At 40.3% G+C, this 22,042-nt stretch overlaps 1 protein-coding gene across 1 annotated transcript in view; it reads right to left on the reverse strand.

Moving 5' to 3' along the window:
- The window catches only part of SYNE2 (spectrin repeat containing nuclear envelope protein 2), a 160,885-nt gene that overhangs the window by 104,452 nt on the left and 34,391 nt on the right, over positions 1-22,042 (reverse strand). Inside the window, exons 28-46 of the mRNA XM_039733084.1 lie at positions 20,544-21,142; positions 19,695-19,874; positions 18,608-18,758; positions 16,687-16,845; positions 15,823-15,984; positions 13,400-13,501; positions 11,963-12,163; positions 10,851-11,016; positions 10,032-10,144; positions 9,054-9,256; positions 8,422-8,541; positions 8,033-8,321; positions 7,499-7,668; positions 5,849-6,158; positions 4,996-5,160; positions 3,809-4,168; positions 3,186-3,320; positions 2,069-2,230; positions 897-1,043 (exon numbers count right to left, since the gene is read on the reverse strand). Coding sequence (XP_039589018.1) covers positions 897-1,043; positions 2,069-2,230; positions 3,186-3,320; positions 3,809-4,168; positions 4,996-5,160; positions 5,849-6,158; positions 7,499-7,668; positions 8,033-8,321; positions 8,422-8,541; positions 9,054-9,256; positions 10,032-10,144; positions 10,851-11,016; positions 11,963-12,163; positions 13,400-13,501; positions 15,823-15,984; positions 16,687-16,845; positions 18,608-18,758; positions 19,695-19,874; positions 20,544-21,142 — 3,894 coding nt within the window. The remainder of the gene's footprint in view (positions 1-896; positions 1,044-2,068; positions 2,231-3,185; positions 3,321-3,808; positions 4,169-4,995; positions 5,161-5,848; positions 6,159-7,498; positions 7,669-8,032; positions 8,322-8,421; positions 8,542-9,053; positions 9,257-10,031; positions 10,145-10,850; positions 11,017-11,962; positions 12,164-13,399; positions 13,502-15,822; positions 15,985-16,686; positions 16,846-18,607; positions 18,759-19,694; positions 19,875-20,543; positions 21,143-22,042) is intronic.

Below are 22,042 nucleotides of genomic sequence, written 5' to 3' on the forward strand. Positions count from 1 at the left end.
TGGTGCTGGGTTAATAATTGGACTTGATGGTCTTTGAAGTCTTTTTCTATCTAAATGATTTTATGATGATTGCATTGTTCCTGAAATGCCTTTCAGTAGTACACAGCATGACCTCCATAATTTTCCCAGGAACAGAGGTTAGTCTAACAAGTCTGTAGTTCACTGGATCTTCCCTCACAACCTTTTTGTAAATTGAAATAACACTGCTAGCTTCCAGTCCACAGGGACTTCTTCCAAGTCCCAAGAGTTGGGATTTTGGGAGATTTTGCAGATGTGCAAGATCCAGGTAAGACCTGGCCACAGACAGGCCAGCTGTGGACCTGCCTACAGATTTACCAGGAAGATTAGATTAGCCCTACCTTCAAATTTAGAATATGGTGTCCAACAGTCACTTGTGATATAACTCCTTTACTCTTAAAGAATAATGGACATAGTAAAGTCATTCAGTAATGTAACTTGTCATTAATTCAACTTTAATCCCTTCTCCTTTCTCTACTTTATTTCATTTATTTTCTTATGCTGGATCACCCTTGGATTTCAGTTCTCTGATCTGCCTTCCTCACGATGGCAAAGCTATCATAGCTGACTGTAATAACATGGAACAAAGTTTGTGTTGATTAACAGTTTGAAGAGAAACTCTAAATATCATAAGGACTGATTATGATGGCTCTGAAAACTGGGGTGAACTCTCTTTTGAACAGACCCACGGAAAATTATGATGTGGCAAGTACTTTGGATGAAGTTCAGAACTATCATGGACATAAATAAAATCTATATGCAATGGTCTTGATTTTGATATGAGTAATTGTCTCTTCTTTTAAAACAACTTCAGCTGAGGCCCACATTGAAACAAAAATTGAACAACTGGCACATTTCGCTTGAAATAACAGGGTTACCTCATGTGCAGGAACTGGGGGATTTGATCCCAGACCATCTTTCTCAGCTGCTGCAGATTCCAGGACCTGACCTTTCAGGCACAGCTTCTGTTGAACCTGTCCCCCATCTTCTCTATATGACTGATTCTCAACATCTTTAGGATCCTCCTTTTGGTGTAAGAAAAACAAAAGAAACCAGTAATCAAAAAGCTCTAATCAAACCTGCTGAGTAGTAATTACAGTGCTTGAGATGAGAAAGTTATGAAGCCCATAATTATAGGTAGATGAGGAAAACCATAATTACACCTCATAATTTACTGTGAGCAAGGTTATTGCAAAGGAAACCACTTACAAGAAGCAGTGCTGTAATTTTGTTATAAATTTTTAGAATAAATTACAAGTGTTCTGACCTACACTGTTCATATTTCATTATTCTAAGCAGGGACCTTGAATTATGTGTCCCTGGACACAGCCTTGAATGCATTTTTTAAAAGTTTAGCTTTTTTCTGAGGACTTGTACTGTAGACAGAGAGTGTCTGTTCAGAAACCCAGGCAGGATAGTCCCGTGGGTAACCTGGAGATTTGCTGGATGGAGGTTTCAGTATCACACAGAGTTTGCTAAAACTGAAATTCTGAAAAGTGTCTGGCTCTATAACACCTCTCCTCTCCAGGGAGGGGATGATAGCAACAAGACCCCTGGCAGCATTTTCATCTCCAACAGGAACTTGGCCTCTTCCCACTCACTCTGGCTCCAGCTCCTAAACACTGCTCTGGTGTCAAAATTCCCCTTGTACCAGGGTGCACCACAGAGGGCACAGCATCTCAAATGCAGCCTCACACATGCAAAGTAAATATGTAAATAAGAAATCTAGAAAGCAAGTCAAGCACAACAATAGCATTCAGGCAAAATGGTCAGCAGATTTCACAATACATCCAGGTGACTTGGAATGCAATATCCCTTGGAATGATCCTCAGCCAACCACTAAAGAAAAAAACTTCTCTCTATACTAATTTTAAATCTACAGGAAAGAATTGAGTGACCACATACTAAGTATCACATCAGACTACAGTAGCTCAGTGTAAACTTGAGGCTTTTCTCACTCATTTATTAGTAATATCATCCCCACAGCAACTAAACTGGATACATACACCCTCAAATTTGATCCCTCTGGTGTAAGCTCAGGACCAGTTACCTGTGCTGGATGGATTTTTTTCCTAGATTCATCACCTTCAATACCAACACCATCCAGATGTCTTTCCAGTTCTGCTTCACCACCCAGAACTGCACTGTCCAGAACATCCTCTTGGGACCTGTCAGCTCTGCCCATGTCTGGGTTCTCCTTATCAGCCTCCTCCTCATTTGAAAAATGCAAAATGTTTACAATCAGTGAAAGTCACAGCACAAAATTTGCTAAGAAACTTCCCACTCCACAATCTGTCTGCTCTATCTTCATTTTGCTTAATGAATGAAGGAAAAGGCTGAGGTAATCCAAACCCAGAGAGCTGGAAGCCCCTGCTTGGATCAGTTTGCCATCCCAGAGGGGGATCTTACCCACTCTGATACAGTTTCAGGACAGGGTAAACAGGAATAAGTGCCCCCATGATTGTTAATATGCTTCTAGAAGTTTCTGATTAGACACATTTGGTAACTATTGAGCTTGCATCTTCTCCAGAAATCCCACTATGGACAGTTTCCACTGTAATTCTGATGGCCATCTCTCCATGGTCAGGTCAATGAGGGAGTACTCCAAATCACTTCCTCAGCATTGCACACATTTACATTTTTACAAGTAATTTACAGTGTCAATACACTGTCCTGAGGTTCCATAAAAATCAGCAGTTCCAGGCTAGTGACCTCTCATTACCTGCAGTGATGAAACCTCTTAAATTCCTCATTCCTGGGAGTGTTCAAAGCCAAGCTGGACAGGGCTTCAAGCAACCTGGTCTAGTGGAAGGTGTCCCTGGCCTTGGCAGGGTGTTGGAACTAGAGGAACTTTAGCACCCTTTCCAACCCAAACCATTCTGTGATGGATTTTAGGAAATCACAGGTAGATTTTGCATCATGGACAAAGTGGGTCCAAACTCTGGTGATTTGCAGAGACCATCACTTTGATCTCTTGCACTCTTCACACGAGCAAGGCTGAGGGGATGATTTTGAGAAAACATAATTTATCATTCCTTTCATCAGATAAGGAAAACATGCCTCCATAAGCCAAGAAATGTTAAGGAATTACATATGGATTTCTAATGAACACAGACACACACACACACATATACACTGACTTATATTAAAACACATTTTTCAGGTACCTGAACAGCCTGCCCCAGTCTGTCCTTGCCATGATGGATATCCTGTAATGGGCTGTCTGACAGTACACTGCTTTCCTCCAAAACTGGAGCGTTCTGCCTCTCTTTCTCAGACATATTTCCATTTACATCTTGACCCTAAGGGAAATGATAGAAAAGAAAATCTGCTTGTGTTACCATAAACATTGTATTTTAACATCAAATCTCTGAATGGTAAAAATTATCCTCTCTGAAAACAAACAGAACAAACACTGTGCTGCAGCTCTAAACAAGTCTCTCTGGTTTAAGAGAAGCTCTCAAAGCTCTTAGGCAGAGAGGTTCATCTGCAGTTTTCCCATCTCTACAATTTGTCTCTGTGTCCTGACTAAGGATACCTGCTCTAGTAAGTGGCAAGAGAAAGTTACATGCATTTAAATGGAATTGTATTAAAAGGAAAACTGCTGTTATTGGCTTGTTACAGACTTGCTATAAAAAGTTATGAGAGTTCCTTCCACTTCTTTGATTTATACACTTGTATTTACAGGTGGCTTAACTTAAGTGAAATTAAGGATACAATACACAGAGGACATCTGAGATGTCTCTTTAGCCAGCTTTCCATTGTTGTTACTGTCAACAAATAAACTCACATCACTCATTTCCAAAGGCTCCCTCAGCTCCACTGCTGTGGGGGTCTCCTCTGCAGAGATTGGAGTATCAGAAGTGATTTGTGTCTCTCTCTTCAGCATTGTATCTGCCTTATCTTCCTTTTGGACTTCATTACCAAACTCATCTTTTAACTCAAGGGCTTCACTGGAAATGTCCTCCTTCTTTTGTTTGACATTTTCAAGTCTGTCTTCCAGTTTTTCTTTGTGTTCACTCTGAAGTGTTTCCATCTCATCCTTAATAAACTCCTGTTCTGGTGAAGAGCTGTTTTGTTTAACAGTTTCTTCTAAAACCAAACTTTTCTTTGCCGTGTCTTCACATCGGCTAAGAGGTCCCTGTTGTTCCTTTGAACACGAAGAAAACATTTTATTTGAAAAGTATCTTCACTCAATATACCTAATGTTAACATCTAAAGTCAACCTCTAAAATCATAAATACTCGCTTTGAACAACAAACTGTGTTGAAAGGTACACGCAGACCTATTTGCTGCAGAAAGTCAATTACCAAACCAGTAATTTCATTTTCCATTTTTATGCACAGAGAACACCTGAAACTAAAAGCATTACAGTGATAAAATAATCCCATAGCACACAGGGTGGTACACAATGATCCAAGTTCTGAACAGGTAATTCCTCCCTCACCTCCTCTCCTAGTCCTTTTTCCTTCTTAGAGGTATAGCAAGTTCTGAAGGACAGGGAATTGCAGTGATCCATATCTGAGCTATGATTTCAGCTTACAGCAGCTCTCTATGCTCACAGCTACAAGACTGATTTCCACTCTGCCAAAGACCAGAACAATGTCTACTTATGCATGAAGGGCACTTCTTAAAAATGAACTTGGCTCACTGAGGTTTTGGGGTTTTTTTTAATTTCCACACTGGCTAAATTAAAGACACTCACTAATACCAAATTCAATAATCTCTTTCCTCATTATGCCTTGAGAGGAAAAGACCAAAAATCCTAACCAACCAAACTGCATGCTTGAACTTCAGTTCAGCCAATAGTAAAGGTCCTCCCAGTGCATTAAGAGTGGTTTGAGTCCTACAATTACCTCAAGAAAGGAACATTACAGTTTTTATTTCAGAAAAGTTTCATAGCTTTTCAGTTTGACACCATGAGCAGTTCTCTTTTACAAATGTGATGGGCTCCATAATGCAGAAACTGCAACATACCTGTGATTTCAACTGACTTTGCTCAGCTGATGGTTCTTCCATTAATGGACCATCACACTCAGCAAGCTTCTCAGAGACAGTTTCCAGCTCAGTGCTCAGGTCTCTTGTCATATCCTGAACCTGCTGGTGCTCTTGAACAGGGCTTTCCAATGTCTGCATGATGGTCTAGAAACAAGGAGTTTCTAGGATTATTCCACCATTATCTCAAACAATCATCCACAGACTATTACAACTTTTTCAGGACCTCATCAGCACAACAAACTTGCTTGTTTCCCATAAAATACCTGGCTAACCACAGGTTAAACACAAAACCATCTTGCTCTCTTCCCAGCACATCATGGACTCCATCGTGAACAAAATTTTTGTGAATAGCAGAGCAGGAAGTAGAAGGGTTGGCATTTCATATAAATGTACTTGTAAAAAGGATGTTTTCTCTTAAGATGGATGAAACATTAGAGACAGAATGCCACAGAGGGTACAAATGCAATTTGCACTACATTAGGTGAAACCAAGAAAAAGCAAGATGTTGGAAAAGAATCTTTCAGATGTTTTCAAAATTCATGCTTCCAAAAGGAAGAAAAGCTACTGTGGCTTGAAGAATGTAAGAGCACATGCTTCATATTACAGCTATACAAATCTGTTTATACAGGTACAAAATGTTCTTCACATTTACTTTGGTCTCATTTGTTTTAGTATTTATCCCTCAGAGAGAGAGAGGGAGATATTCCCTGCCCTTTTTCAGAGGAACTTCCTCCACTCCCAGCTTTACCCAAAACCTTCCCACCTGGATGATACCACAGCTGAACAGTGAGAACTGCAACCAACAGGAAAGGAAAGAGAATGAGGTCCCAACCTGGAGCTGGCTGAGCAGATTTTCATGTTGGTGCTTTAATTCTGACCATTCTGCCTCTGTGAAGCAGGGATCAACAGTGTGACCCTGTAGATGCTCCTTCTGGCTCTTGAATTTGCTAAATTGGGAAGTCAAGGCTTCTGTTTTCTGCAGGAGGTCAGCATAGTTTGCCAGCTGAGCTTGCTTCTCCTCCAAACCAGGCTGAAGAGCAAAAATCTCCTGTTGCTGTTTCTCCAGTTCCATTAGAGCCTGTTTCAGATCTTCTTTGCTTTGCTCATATTGCTCCCTGTTGCACTGAAGTTGCTCTTGAGGGCTAAGAAAAAAATGCTGTGTTTAATAGTGTTTAAAAAACCCAAATATATTGATTACCTAGAAAATTACAAAGTGTGAACAAGTCAAACATTAGAACGAACTTGAGTGTACTGAATCCTTTTTTCTCCAGATTTTAAATTACTGATCAGACTGGAGTTTTCAAGATGATGAAAAACACTGAAGTTATTGCAGATGAACTGGACTTAAATGCAGGACAAGTGACTCTCTTAAACCTTAACCTATAAACCCACAGTTTCTAGCATCTGAGATGTGATGCTCATGCTCTGTATGCTTCTGCTCTTCACTGCAGCAGAAATTCTGTTAAAACAACTACAATATGGTTTAAAAATAAAATATGGTAGTGAATCTGCTTTCCTTGACTTCCCATGACAGCCTCCTGAAAGGGAATGTTCTGTAGAAGAAATACATCACATTTAGTTGGGCGGGGGAGTGTTTTAGAGATACAGACAACAAAACCAGCACACACAATATGGGGTATGTGAGTCCAATCCAGTGATTACTTGCCTGACCTTTACACTGGATTTGTCTTTGTGTGCTTTATAAGCATGCATGCTGATCTGCTGCAAGTGAACAGGTTGCATTTGTCCACAGGAAGTGTGCAATGAGACAGAAGTAACATTTGTATGTTCACATTTAGTGATGGAGCTCAGATATCTTCCAGATGGAACTTAAATGCCAACATTGGAAAATATGATCCCACACAAACAAATCCAAATAAACAGTCTGGATATAATTCTGTAAAGTACAGCAGGATAATTGAAGACAAAAGCAAAGCTTCATTGGTTTGGGTTCTGTCCCTCAAGATTCATATTTTTTGGCAAATAAATAAAGCAGAGCCTCACATACATGAAGTGTTCTTGCACCAAGCTCCCCATTCCAGCTCCTCACTGCTGTTGCTCCTGTGGTGCATCTGCTGCTCACAAGCCTGATCCTGCAAGGTCCTGAGCGTCTCTTCAGGCATGCAGAGCACCTCCTCTCCTGTCTAACTGTGTGAACAGCTCTGCATTCTGCTGTGCTGGATCCAACACAGCCAACACTCCACCTTGTGCTGTTTTTACTGAGAGCTCAGTAAAAGGACACAGAAGATTCTCTGGCTGTTCATGGCCCCACCAGAAAGTATCTCTGGCTAATCCCCACCTGGCCATTCAGGCCAAACTGTGACCTGCCCCTCCACAACTCTGCAGAAATACAAGTGTTTTTGTGGGTAACTCATTCTACTCCCAAAGAACAGAAAGTAAATTGAATGGATGGCAGAAGAAGAGAAAAAAATCAGTACAGCACTAAGTGATCTCTAATGCCTCTTGACAAATTTCACATTACCTGCTATATTCAGTGGCCAGCTGACAGAGGTTTTCCCACTTTTTCTGGAGCTCAGAAATAGTCTGCTGAACCTCTGGCTTCTTATTTTTCTCATTTCTCAATACAGTGTCTCCTACAGCCACCATGCTCTGTATTTTGGCCTCGCCTTCCTCTCTGAGACTTGTGATTTCCTGTATTAAACAAGAAGCAGAAGCAGTGCATATACCATTATTTTTGGTTACAAAATAAAAGATATTACTATTATTCCATTATTTTTTTCATACTTTTCACACTTCTGTTCAAGTCTTCTTCTAATATATTACATAGCTGACACATAAACAGATAGATCATCTAATTTTCAAAGTCTGGGATAATTAAGCTGACTTATTAATTATTCTCTACAAAAAGGAACTCATATTGTGCTGACAAATTAAAAAAAAGCTCAAGTGACAAAGCTACAGGCTATGAGCAGTGGCAGTATCTTTCAGGAGGTACTGACTCATCAAGCATTAGCTTGAGGTGGAAGGTGAAAAAGGAATATATTTAACACAGTACCTTTATCTGATTAATCCTTTCATCTGATGGCAACTCACTTCCTTGTGAACTCATTTTATTAAGAGCCTCCTCAAGCTTTTTGATCCAGCAAGAAACATCCTGGGCAAGGTCTTCAAAATTCTGTCCTTCCACTGGAAGTCTCTCAGTATTCCCTGCCATTTCACTCACACGTGTTGTCAGAGCATGGTACCTGCTAATAAGATTACTGGCTTCTGAAAGGGTTTCATATCCTGTCAGCCCAGCCTCCCCCAAGGAATTTGACAGCTGAGCCAGAGAGTCAAATGGTTTCCTGAAAAATAAAAAAATTAATCAACATCTGTTTGTTGTAACAACATGGAACAATCTTGTTCAGAAGACAGTTCTTAGAAAAAGACCAAAAAACCCAATACCTCTGCATTAATAATGTTTTATAGACATCTTCAAGTTCTCTATCATCTTTATTGATCTCTTTTACTTTTTCCTCCTGAGCAGAGAGCCATTCTTGCAAGGCCATGCTGCTTTCTTCAAGGCTAAAGAAGGTACAAACAGAGACTTAGGTCAAAATAAGAGGCATCATGTGGCTAAAACCTGCTGCCAGCAGGATTTTACTGAAAAAATGTTATTAAAAATAAAAATAACATAACATATGTTATTTTAAAAAAACCCCAGAAATATGTCTGATCAAGCAAAATTTTAAACAGAAGCCTAATTTATGAAAAAATAATATGTTATTAAAAATAAAAATAACATAACATATGTTATTAAAACAAAAAAACAGAAATATGTCTGATCAAGCAAAATTTTAAACAGAAGCCTAATTTTAACTATCTGTGTTCATGTTAATAAAATTGCCCATAGTATCAATACAGGTCTGCTATGAAATTGAAAAAACAATCCACATGGAACATATAACAAAACATTTGATTAAAATACCATCTCTTGTAAAAAGAAGAGTTGCTTGCCATTCCCTTATGGCTGTTTAATAATGAATCATCTGATACCACTTGTGATTAAAATGTCAGACACAAGATTAGCTCCCTACCTGCTGAGCTGCTGGAGAGAGGCACCAAGCTCCTGTTCCTTTTTCTGACATTTGGAGATCAACCTCTGCAGTTCTGCCTCCTGATCCCTCACACGACTGGTGAGGTGGTTAATGCTTGCTTTGGGCAAGTAAGGCTTCACTTTATTCAGTAAAGCTTTAACCTCTTGGATGTCTCTATCTCTGCCTTCAGATGTTAGGAAGTGCTGAAAAAGAACACAAACACAAGATCCATTTGTCAGATTTGCTGTAGTGTAATAGATATTTATGTTACAAGAGCTTTTCAGTTCCTGTTATCTCCACCAGTATTTTTTTCCCAGCAATTTTAGCTCCTGAAAAAGGATTTATGTTAATTCACAGTTTGCTGACTATTGCACATGTAAATGGAAAAGTTGCTGTTTGTAAAATAAGGAGAAAGTGGAATTGATGACTCGTTTTCTCTTTTCCACAGTACTGGTACACACAGAAACAGGCAAGCAACATCCAAATCTAGCACTGACATCACTCCATCTCCTTCTGCTGCTTAACTGTGATTGCTTCTTGCAGATGTTGTGGCTCTTCCATCTGTTTTCTGTCATTCTGTCTGATTTGGAGAGAAAATCTTGCTACAACACATTAAATGCAAATTTTTACACATTTGAGTCCATTGGGGGTCAGAATTTCATGCTACTCTCTACATATTCGACTTTCTGCAGCCTTGCACACTGAAGTACTTGGTCAAGGTCCACTGACCTTCACCAACTACTGTCCTGCCTCTCACTTGCCCAAGCTGTCTGAACTTGAACACTGAGACTTCATTTCAATTCAGTTTTATTTTCATTGCCCTTTTTTTCCCTAATGCTTTAAGTTACATGAGATGTTCTTCCAGCCTCCAGTTATAAAACCACTGCAGGTGACTTCAGTCCCAAGAATAGCCTCGTAGGTGAAAAGAGCAACACTGAAACACAATAGCTTTAGAAATTACAATATTTAATACTTTACCTTTAGCCTCTGTAGTCTTTCTTCCAGTATGGGTTTTGTTTCTGAGGGCTCAAAGCAGTCCTTCAGAGACAGCTGAGTGCTGCTGAACCAGTCATTAAAATTCTTGCACTGACCTGAAAAAGAAGGTACATTCCAATTTTTTTTCATTAATTGCATTCTGTAAAAGAAAATCCTGTTTAACATTAAGATTTCAGACAATTTACAATTACATTTTTCAGTGCCACTGTCAAAGGTTGCTTTTTACTACAGAACATGTGACTTAAAATGCTGCAGCTCTTATTTTCTTTTAGCTAACACACACAGCAGTTTGGGTAAACAAGACCTGGAATAGCCTAGTGGAAACTTTTCTCATTTCCACACAGATTAATACTATTTAAAAAACATTTGAAGATGTGATACATCTTCAAAGATGTGGACCAAATTTCCCACCTGCATAATCCTGTGCCTGCTTAAAGCAACGAGTAATAACACCATTTATTCTTGTAACTAATTTTAAATAAAAAACAACTGCAAAAAATTAAAACATTTGATTTCTGTATTTGTAAATTAAATACTTTGTCATTTGTTCCTGAATTATGCTTTACACTTATTTTTGCATTTAAAAATTAGATAAAAGAAGAAACCAAATATTTTGATTCAGATTGAGTGGTTTGCTGGGATCCAAATCAATTTTTCTGCAAATCTTTATCTTGGTCAGAACCCTGAGGCTGTCTGGGATATCAAAGCAGTTTCAGACACCTAAACAATTAATTGCACAACCTTTAAGTCATTGAGGTGGTCAAACCTGTAAAGGTAAATAATTGAAATGTGCTCACTTACGATTCAAAACACCCATAAAGTGATCTTGAAGCACGTGTTTCTTGCTATTGAATAAATCAGTGACACATTTAAGCTGCTTATTTAATTCATCCACATCAGGACAATCTGTCTCTTCCTGGAGTAATGCCACAAGGTGCTCTTGTTGCAGAATTTTCTGGTGTATCTCCTAAGGTTAAAAAAAAGCCAACCAAACAAACAACAAAGCAGAAGAAGTTTTAAAAAGTAAGTTTTGAAGGCCAAGCAGAAGTTCACTGTACAGAGCTGCTTTAGTACAAATTAAGAGTTTTGCAAAAGGGTATAGCACTTTCTGTGTGTCAAAATAATTTCTTAAATTATGTTGACATTAACAAGGCCATCAGTAGGTAGGTATAAGCACTAAACATTCCCTGTGTACATCTGTATGCACACACAACCCCACAGAACAGATATGTGAATAGTGCCATTGTATGTTCCAGAGCACAGAATACTTACAAACTATAATGCCTCAGCTGCCATAGGCATTATTCCACCCCCTAAATTCCTTATTCTGAGTGTCAAGACCCCGTGGGCTGAAAGGTAACTGAGAGGGAGCTAGAGTTGATTTAAAACTCTGACTCTCCCCCATGGCTGGGATTTCACTGCCCCAAACACTAGATGTCTGACACCCACAGTGCACCTAATCCACTCACTGCTCCACAGGAGGTTTAAATCTTGCCAGCCTAAGCCTCCAAGCTCGAGTTTCAGCAAATACTTGGCTGAAATTGTCTACTGGGAGCTCCCCTTGCAGCCAGGCCCAGGTGGCACAAAGGCATCCTCTGTGTATTACCCAGCCCTGGAGAACAGACAGTCCAAACACACTCTACTGCCTGAACACATCCTGGGTGGCAATATTGCTGTTGTGCCTGGGGTTAACCATTTCCAACAGCTGCAAGGGTTAAATATATCTGATAATTCCAGGAAAAAGAGGCTTTTCTTCCATGTTTCTGGCAGCTTAAAGGAACATTCAAGCCAGGCTCTTCACTTGAATGATTCCAGCAGTCTACAATTTACACAGGATGAACACTTATGAACACTTGACCAAGAGAGAAATTATGAACAAATGTATAAAATACACACAATCTGAGGCATGCTACCTCTAATTTAGTAAAGATCTCTAAGGTGTCTGAAGGAGATAAAGCTTTGAGGAGTGATTCAGTCATTCCAATCTGTGTCTTGGCCAGATCAAGGTCTCCTTTCAGCTCTGCAGTATTCACAGTGAGTTCACTGGTCCCTCGCTTGGCTGACAAGAGCTCCTTTATTAGCTCCATTTTCTGCACAACAGATGATCTGATGACCTTAAAATTGGAAATAAACATACATCAATTATACTGGATTGATTTCCCAGAACATTACAAAAATCTATGAGAGACATAAAAAGAAATTAAGTGGCCTGAAGTCCAGATGTTTCAATCACAGTTTGTTTTGATTTGTTTCCCTCCCACTCCAGAAATTAAAAAACATTTAAGTACTGATTTTCTGAGGAGGAGTGATCTCAGCTCATCTTTATTAGCAGTTTTACTGGTGCTGTTTTATTTTATTTATCAATCTCTCCAGTGCCTACTCTGAGCTGCCATGAAAAAGAGGGCTGCAGCTCTCTCTGCAACAACTGCCCCTGCAGTGATTCCACTGAGGGAAATTCACAATAACCCAAAAAATAACCCAAAAAAAGGCCAGCAGACAGGTTGGGAGCTCTGGCTTGAGACTATTCACTAAGGAGCAACAGGTGCTGAACTTCATCCTTGACTTGCATGAGGCAGCAGCTGGGTGGGATCAGGTGGGAACCCCACCCCAGGGACTCAGGGTGCTCTCGAGGAGCACAGCACACACAGCACAAGGTTGCTCAGTCCTTCCCTAAGCTCCTTAGATCACTTTACCCAGTGAAACTCCTCAGAGTTCATTGCCTGCTGAGGATAAACACAGAAATAGCTAAACAGGGTCAAGCTCAAGGTGCATTTGACAGACACTGTGAGAGGGTGATTAAAAAACTGCTTCAGGAGTAAGGGAAGTTAACACAGTCTTAAATGAGAATTTGTTCTTTGTTGTGTGAAGCTAACACAGAAAGATGAGGATTTCCTTGTGATACCCCACAGGAAAACCTCACTCTGTGCAAGAAACTCCACATTACCAAGCTACATTGTCCAGGCAAAGGTAAAGTTTGAAATGGACAGTCGGTAAAGCTGAGTTCCTGGGATCCCCAAAGGGGTGATGAGATCCATTGTGCCCTGGTGCTGACCACCAGCTAAACATCAGATATCACTGATATCAGCCTCTTTGGGCAGGGCCAAGGGCCTAAAAAGGCACAGAAGTAGAGAAAAACCTTTGTGTTTAAAATGACAGGTTTGGTTCTATCAACCTTTAACAGCCTGAGAGATACAACAAATGAAATACCACTTCCCACTGGCGACAAAATGCCTCCAACTCTCCTTGAGCAGATATAAGTAAAACCAGTAATTGATTGTGGCAAAGGCAATACTAGCAGCAGGGCTATAGTAAGGAGGACTGGTGTATCAGCTGTAAAAGCTTCTCTGTACCTGTAGCTCCAATGGAGGTTCATTACTATTCAGAAGCTCTTCTATCTCAGCCACCGTGTTGTCGAATTTTTGGAGCTTCTGCTCTTGGGCTCGTAAGCATGCCTAAAGGTGGAAAAAACACACTGGTAACTGTGCTTCCCTCCAAATTAATGCTCTGTGTCTATTTTAGAAAATTATATTATTATATTAAAATATTATTTTTATGCATTTTGGCATATTTTGTCACTATTTGTTAATTTCCTGATTTTCATTTTAGCAATTAAGCATTTTTTGTATTCGAGTCAGAAACACCCTGTTTCTCAGGCAAAGCAGCTGATAATGCAAATCTAGCATGTATTTAAGAATCTTAATTGTTTTACTTCAAGTAAATTTGCAGGAGAATAATCTTAATTTTGCATTTATGTCTTGCAGCTTCTACTAAAAGGGATATTCTCAGATGCCATAGATTTCAAGTCAAGATTTGGCATCCTGATGGCACGTGCTTTGGTATGGAAGTGCTAAATTATAACACAGGCTGTAAGCACTTTTTAAATGTAAATCCTTTGCATATGAAAAGAAGACCTCCACTCATTTGAATGTATTTTGGAACAAGTCAGTGATTTGAAGGTAAAATACCAGCTTCAACTTATGAACAGGATAATGACATTGTCTCATATTCCCAAATCGATATTCCAAGCTCCCTGGGGACAAAGCCTTCCTTTTGTAGTCTCTGTAAAAGCAATCATCAAAACCCACTCATGTGCTGCAGTCCTCAAAAGAGTTTGCATTTGCATACAGGCTACAGGGGAAAGCAGAACTTCTCTCCCATTTTTTTATATCTACTGAAATCATCCTTAAATGCACAGCCCAATAATCCACTGCTCTGCTCTTACGTGACAAGCTCCCTGAAAGCACCACACCAGTGCTCACAAAGGACCCTGGGTTCCGACCCTGTGTAACTTGATACACATTGCACCAGTTGGGGGTCTTTTTGGAATTAATACCAATGCATAGATGGTTCAGGATCAACAAAAAAAGAGCAATAATAAAGTGATAAATGAACCTGATGCCCTCTGCACTTGGAATTGTTTTACAAAAATTCGAATGCATTGGGTACAGTTTTCTCCTTCTATTCTGCTTTATAATAATTGCTCAGGGAAACATGGTTCCTGTGTCTCCTGCCCTCTTCTCCCTCCTCTTTTGAGACTTATCTCTCACAAGAAAGCAGCAGAATAACCTCACTGTAGCCACCTTCAGAACAGCCCTTCCTAAGGAGGAGAAGAGTCACACTGGGGGCACAGGCACATCACGCTGAACTTGAGCAGTTTCCAGGTAACAAAATGGCCCTACAGATGCATTTTCCAGCTGGTGCATTTTTACTGGAGCCTCCAGGGACCTAAACTACTCCAGGAAAATTCTGACAATACAATGGTAGAGACAACAATGATGTGACAAAAGATCCACTGCTGCACAATGGATATGCCACAGGTTCCTAGTGAAGATCCATACACAAAGAGCACCTTGGCTTTTCACTTCCCTGCAAACTAAAACAAATGAGCAGTGCTAACAGTAGGTGGAAAGCTGCAAACAACCATAATAAAAACCAGGCTGTCTGTAGCTTGTAAACACTGAGGAAAAACTGCCTGCAATTTTTCAAACAAGAGGATATGTGATGTATTTATGTCTCAATCACTCAATTTCAAGCAGGAAATTATTTTTACTTATAGTAACACTGGTTATGACCACAATGAAGTAGCACAGCTGATGCATTGTGGCCCTGAAGTTAGAAATTAAAATATTCACCCCCATACATGAAGCTTTCAATGGCACAGACCTAGTGCCATGTGTTTTTCCACCCAGCTGCACCCTGTTACCAAGAATTAATATTATAATCTGTGCCAAAGGGGCACAAACAGCCCAGGTGCAGCCCCTGGAGATGCTCTGGAGCCACTCTCTGCTGAGGCTGCAAAAAGTTACAGTGAGGAACACACCAGGACAGGAGGAAAATAAACCACCTCTGAAACCTCCCCTTGAGCTGTGCTTTGCCCAGCTGTCCCAGAGGCTCCAGCATCTTCACTGACAGGCCACTTTTACCTGGAAAACTAATCATTAGCCTATACACATGCTCTTCTTTCTTCTCTGTGCACTGCTGCACTCCAGGCTACAGCCTTACAGGCCTTCTCTTTGCTCCCTCTCTGCACAGCATTTGCAGTGTTGCATTGATTGAAAACCATTTACTAGACATATACACTATGTGTGCATTAGTTTTCCAAGACCTATATCCCCAAATAAAGGCAACATCCTTAGTGCAACCACCCATGCAGACACAACTGCAAATGTTACAACTTCCTCTCCTGGTATTTCTATGCAATGTGCAGGTTTATAACCCAAAGCCCATATCACTATAGTACAAAGGAAAGGTAAAAAATTGCTATTTAAATTACCTTCAACTGAGTGAGGTTCTCCTCAGTCAGGCAATGGTCTTCTGCATTCTTGAGCTCTTCGTTTGCCCAAGCTTCAATTGTGCCAGATAAATTCAGGAGTTTGTCCCACAAAGCCTGAGCTCTCCCCAGATTATCACAGTAGTTTTCAGTCTTTTCATTGATCTACCATTAGATTGACAGACAGAAAACACACAGAGATTTCAAAAAATGTTGAGTTATAGTCTAAAAGCAAAAGCAGCACAAGAAAATTGAAGCAAGATGAAACCACCCACAAAAAACAAGAGCGGCAAAGGGGAAAAAAAAATCTCGTGTCTTCACAGTGAACTGGTCATGGAGAAGATACTTAAATCCCTGCCACACATGTCACCAAACATACCAATCACAACAGCAGCTTGCCAGTTTTAAGGCAGGTTTAGGAAGGAGCCTTGCTCATTAATGTTTATCTACTCCCAGTAAATACCATTTAATCTCAGTATTGATGCACTGCTTAGATCAACAGTGGCAAACATTTCCCACCAAAAGCACCAGCACTGTAATTTTCCAGCTTTGTCTCCAAAGTCTAAATCAATGGAAGTTGTTATGGAAGCTTACAGATTCATGCAGAAAACACAAATATTGCCTTTTCTTCATTTTCTAGAATTATTTACTGCCAAGGAGTACTGACAATAAAAAATTACCTGAGAGATCAGAAACATTACATCCCTAGATACTCTGCAAGCTTTGCCCTGGTAAACACTTGGATTTATCTCTTAAGAATCTCTGCCATATTGCACTTAATTTATTAGAAATATTACACCCACATCAGACTCAATTACTATAATGCATAACAGATAAGACCACCCTGATAATTTACTTTTTACATACATCCAGCCATCTGTCCACAATAATGTTAGCCTCATTCTCGAACGGAGGCTCCTCAAAGCTTCTCATTTTATTCAGATGGAATTGAAGGTTTTTGCAGATCTGATTTATTTTGTCTACATCTTCAGAGTGATCATTAAATTCCTCTTTTGCCTCTTCAATCTGTGAAAAAGACCACATGGATATCTGTGAGCATATTTGCTTATGATTGTTTATTCAGCAAAATATTTTTAAACTGATTTGCTGGGGTATTTTTGCTTAGAGAAACAACAGCATTACATAAAATAATCTATTTTATACAATATGATGAGAATAGGAACACATTCTGTGTTGTTATATCCCTGCCATGCTGATGGGAATATTTCCTTGTTAGAAATCCATATAATTGTGTTATTGGCTGCAGAACAGCTGAATTGGAATATGGATGATTTATTTCTAAGATAGCCAAAACCACGGTTTGCTTTTCAAGTCCTAAGTGCCAGACCTAAGGGGACTGTCTATCCACACACAGAACCTTGATTACAGAAATAAACAATGCAGAGTGTGATAATCATCTGAGATACTATTACAACTGCATTCTAAACCCCAGGTTTTGAACTATTTACCAAAAAAAGCTTAAATCCTACTTAAACACAGACACTGTAAAACACATCACTGCCAGAAAATGAAACGTCTCTTTCTCCTACTTTCTACTTAAACACCAAGCTTCTTCTTTGTGTTTAATTGGAATGTCAGTGTTTACAAACAACATGGAAGCTTCCTGGAAAAGAAACACTGACCTCTAGTGCTAGGCACTTTGATGTTAACAGCTCTTGCCTTATTTCCCACAGACATCCTGGGAGATTATTTCTTCCCATACCAACCCCACTGGGCACTGAGCTCGGGGGAGGGATGGCAGAGCTGCTCTCACAAGCCAGAACAAAGCAGAGGACTTTCCCTGCTGTTATTTTGTGTAATTCCATATAACAATCATCAGCACTGAAGGACATGCCTGTACTGTGCCATAGCAATTTCAGACCCTGAGCTGTGACATTCCTGCTGCCATTCCTCTGGCAGCAGGAATGGCACAGCTCAGGGTGAGGAGGGAGGGTTGTTCCCAGAGAGGAGTCTCCATACAAACAGGGGCTGGGATATGCAGGCAATGCCCCCTTGCAGCAGGAGTCCAGGTGATAAAAAGTGCTCCAAGTCTCACTGGAGGGAGTAAAAAGAGACCCTGCCTCAGCTAAAGAGGGCTGACACCATCCCAGTGCCTCAGGAAAACACCACTTACATTCCTTCTTAAATTTAACCAGCCCAGGCACTGCCTGAGAGCAAACATTCCTGGATGCAATAGGTGATGCCTCATCAGAAAGCCTAAAAATAGGATCTGAATAACCAGTTACATAACCCAGGATATGTGAAACCTGTGCATGATGGCCATGCTGCTGTTCACTAATCTGTTAACCATGGACAACTATTCCAGTAGCTGCACTCATTTAGCCAAGAAGTTGGCTGTCACAATTTCTGACAGAAAAGGTGGAAAACTTTAAACTAAATGAAGAGGTGTCCAGCATTACCTGCTTATTCAGTATAAGTATCTCATCAAATAAAATTAAAGCTACTGCAAATGTTTAACTGCTGTCACAGAGAGCTTGGAGCAAAAGGACAGGACTTAATTTCATCTTTGTAATAGATCCTAGCTCTTCCATGGGGTTTGTTTTAGTGTTTTTAATCCCTCCCCATTAACAAGACTGATTCACTATGGAAAAACAGCCTTAAATCTACTGAAAACAAAAATATGGAGTCCTTAAATGATTTTTGGAAGCCAAAGGGAAAGTTAGGCCTTAACATCTGCCCTAAAGGCTGAGGGTACAAGGGCAACCCTGCATCTGAATGCTCCCAGGAAAGGCATTTCTTTCCTTTCCACTAAGGTCTTGTTACTCACCTTTGCTATTAGTCTGTTCAAATTTTCCTTCCCCATGTAAGAAGTTTGCTGGGAAAGCACAATCTCCTGTTTCTGGATGATGCTGGTCAGACTCGTTTTGCAGCTTTGATACTGCTTCAGGAGCTCCAGAACCCTTGCACACTGCTCCTGGCTATTAAAAAGAGATGTATTATTTATGGCCTAAGCATAAAACTGCAGCCTGAACCTCCTGTCTGCTTCCTTCTCCTATATTCACACATGTGGGAAGTTTGACAACCAGGTGTGGATGAGAGACAAGGAGCGATGAACTGTACCAGTCTTAAATCCTGCAATAATGTGTGATACCTGTGTGGCATCTAGACAGTTTTTGGAATCAGAAATGCCCTTCACCATCATATGCCTTTGATCCACGTTTAAATGTGATGAGTTCATATGATCCTCTCCACCTGAGCAGTGAGCTCAGTCACCAATAAACTGAAATAAACATCACGTGCAGCAGATCTCACAGCAGCTTGGATGGTGGATACCTGCCCATCCTTCAGTGGGGTATGAGAACAGGTTACTCCCACCTGTGCAAGCCATGAGAATTAACCAGAATTGTGCCAGTCCATGCAAAGCCTCTGGGCATCTTCAAAAACTGTATTTGAAGCACAGATGCCCTGGGCAATCAACCACAGCCTCTCCCATTCCCCTTTCTCAGAGAGTCATCAAACCAAGCTCCCTTTATTTTGCTGCATAAGAGACTGTTTTCAAAGCTGCCCTTTTCCATTTGTTTCAGTTTGTCTTTTCCTTTTCACTGTGCTGGCAGGAAATTCACAGCAAATAAAGAAGACACAGCATACCCAGCAGCAGTCAGGTTTTTTTCTGGATGCCAATTAAGTCCAACACATCACTGCATACCTGCTAAATGATGGGACTGTGATGCTTCAAAAATATGCAAAATTCATGAGCTTTGGCTGTAAACTTCCATGTGCAGTTCTTGCTTTAATGATAGTTTATGTCTCCACTGTACCTTTAAGGTATAGTCTAGGGCTTTTATTCTGTTTGATTTCACAAGCAAACTTCTTACTTGAACAATATTACCTTAAAATGCAATTGTCCTCCTTACCATTCAGCAAGCAAGAGCTTTGTATCCTCCCATAACCTCTCTGTAGCTCTGCACTGCTCATTTGCTTCCTCTGCTTTCTCCTCATTGATCTTTGGGAGCTTATTAGCAATTTCTTGCATAGATTTCATTTCAGCAGCAGCACGATCCAATTCCTTTTCCAATTCTGTTAATGATTTTATCCTTTATTAGAAAAAAATGAAATACAGCCTTATATTAAAGTAAGCCTTTGATTTGGTTCACAATGTAATTATTAAGTTCCCTAGAAATTCATCCTGAGCTCCACATACTGTATAAAATGACATCATAAAAAGTCTAATTTGGTCTTCAATTCATGTAATCTGACACAGGCCCTCAGATGAGTTATGCTGACCTCAACATCATGAGAAAATAATCCAGATTCTGAAGGGCAGTTGGATCTGTATGAACAGAGTGAAATTAATTTGTGTTAAAAGGCAAGTGCAGTCTGTCCATCTTACATTGCAGAGCTTCAGATCAGGTGCATCAGTGCCCAGAAAGGGGATCCATCTCCCTGTCTGACAGTTTTCTTACTGAAAACTAAGATCACAATAACCCATCTCCTATTTTTCCTTCCTCAATGCTGCTTCAAAGAGACACACACACACACACACACACACACACACACACACACACACACATATATATATACATGAGTTTGAAAGAAAAAAAAATGGAGAAGGCTGCCTTTTTTAGGCTGTGATGGAACAAATAAATTCACAGCTACTGTCAATGTTCTACAGATACTTCAAATTTCAGTGCTCTCCTGCAGAGGGGACCCAGGCTGACACCACTGAAATTATGAAATTAAAAGGGCTTTAAAAAATAATTCACCTTTTTTGAATAGCCGGAATTGTTGGATCCTTCAAGCCTATGTTGTTAATTTTATCTCGTAGATCCTGAATGTTTTTAAGGAGTTCACTGTTTTTTCTGGAAAAAGTCTTGTGTAAGTCTTTTTCTTCTGGAGGCACCTGCTCACTTGAGGGATCATAAATGGCATTTAGCTTTTTAGATAAAGCCCGAACAAGTTTTTCACACCAAGTCTTTCTCCCATGATCAGCATCTTCCAAACAGATATTAACACTCTTCAGGCGTTCATCCAAACATTTGGCCACTTCTGCCATATGAGAAACTTCTTGTGCAGCCTCTCTCAAAGCTTTTCCCTGCATTTCAGGTTGATCTGGGGGATCTGGGAGAGAAGTGATGGAAGACTGGATCTTCCTCAGGGAGGCCATGAAAGCTTCCAGATCTTCAATGACTGCCTCACGGTTCTGCATTTTATGGCTCACTTCTTCAAGCTGGTTTGTACAGTTAATAATAACTTTTCTTGCAGCTCGCAGGTCTAATGGATTAACTTCATCCCCTGCTGAACTGTCTAGGTGTTCCAATTGTTTGCACTCTTCAATCTGGTCTAATATGGATCTCTGCAGCATCTGAAATTTAGAGAATGACCAAAAGTGTTAGCAAATGAAAGAAAACATAAATCCTGCATTCAAGCTGAACCTATGACTGAAAAACAAATTATAATAGCAGTAAAAAGTATGCTAAATAGGATGGGTAAGACAGAAAACCTATTCTGGATGTCAGTGGAGAGAAGGAAAAAGAACAAAATAATCAAATGGTATTCCACGTGCAGGGAATTTGATCAGCACTACAGAAAGCTCAAGACTCCTTCCTGCAATCAGACAAGAAGTAGAGAAAGATGATGATAGTCCTGGGAGTGAAAGCAGCATGTTCTCACAGCAGGACATCAGCCAGAGCACAGGCAGCCACAGAGATATTCATTACTCTGCCATCTTTCAGTTCTTTATGCTATACTTTTGGAGCAGACTTCCATGCATTTACAAATGTCCTGGTGCAGCCTGCAGGCTCTCTGGTTACAGCCCTCAAAGAGCAGCGTGTCAGGGCTGTGAAAGCCCAGATGTGCAGAGAGCTGGGCAAAGATTCTGGGCCCTTGCAGCCAGAACTGGTCAGACAGAGCACACAATCCGAGAGACCTAAACCCTACTTCACTGGAGAGCCATGGGCAGACAAATGCAAACTTTCAGTCCTGGGTAGCTGTCAGTGTGCTCAGCCTGGGGGGCAAGCCAAGAATAAAACAGATTCACCCTGCCCAGTGGACCAGGGCCTAGGCATCAGATATTGATAGCAGGTGAACAATTACTGCACCCACACTGAGCTTCCAAACCCATCCTGAGCTGTGCTCAGATACTGCAGCAGATGTGACACAAGGTAGCTTGGCTGAGCTCATAAATTAACAGTAAATCACGTGCAAGACTCCACAAAATGATATAAGGCCAGGTGGGAACATCACAAATCTGCATCAAAAAAAG

Source organism: Passer montanus, unplaced genomic scaffold (genome assembly GCF_014805655.1).
Source record: "Passer montanus isolate IOZ18808 unplaced genomic scaffold, ASM1480565v1 scaffold82, whole genome shotgun sequence".
Taxonomy (NCBI): Eukaryota; Metazoa; Chordata; class Aves; order Passeriformes; family Passeridae; genus Passer; species Passer montanus.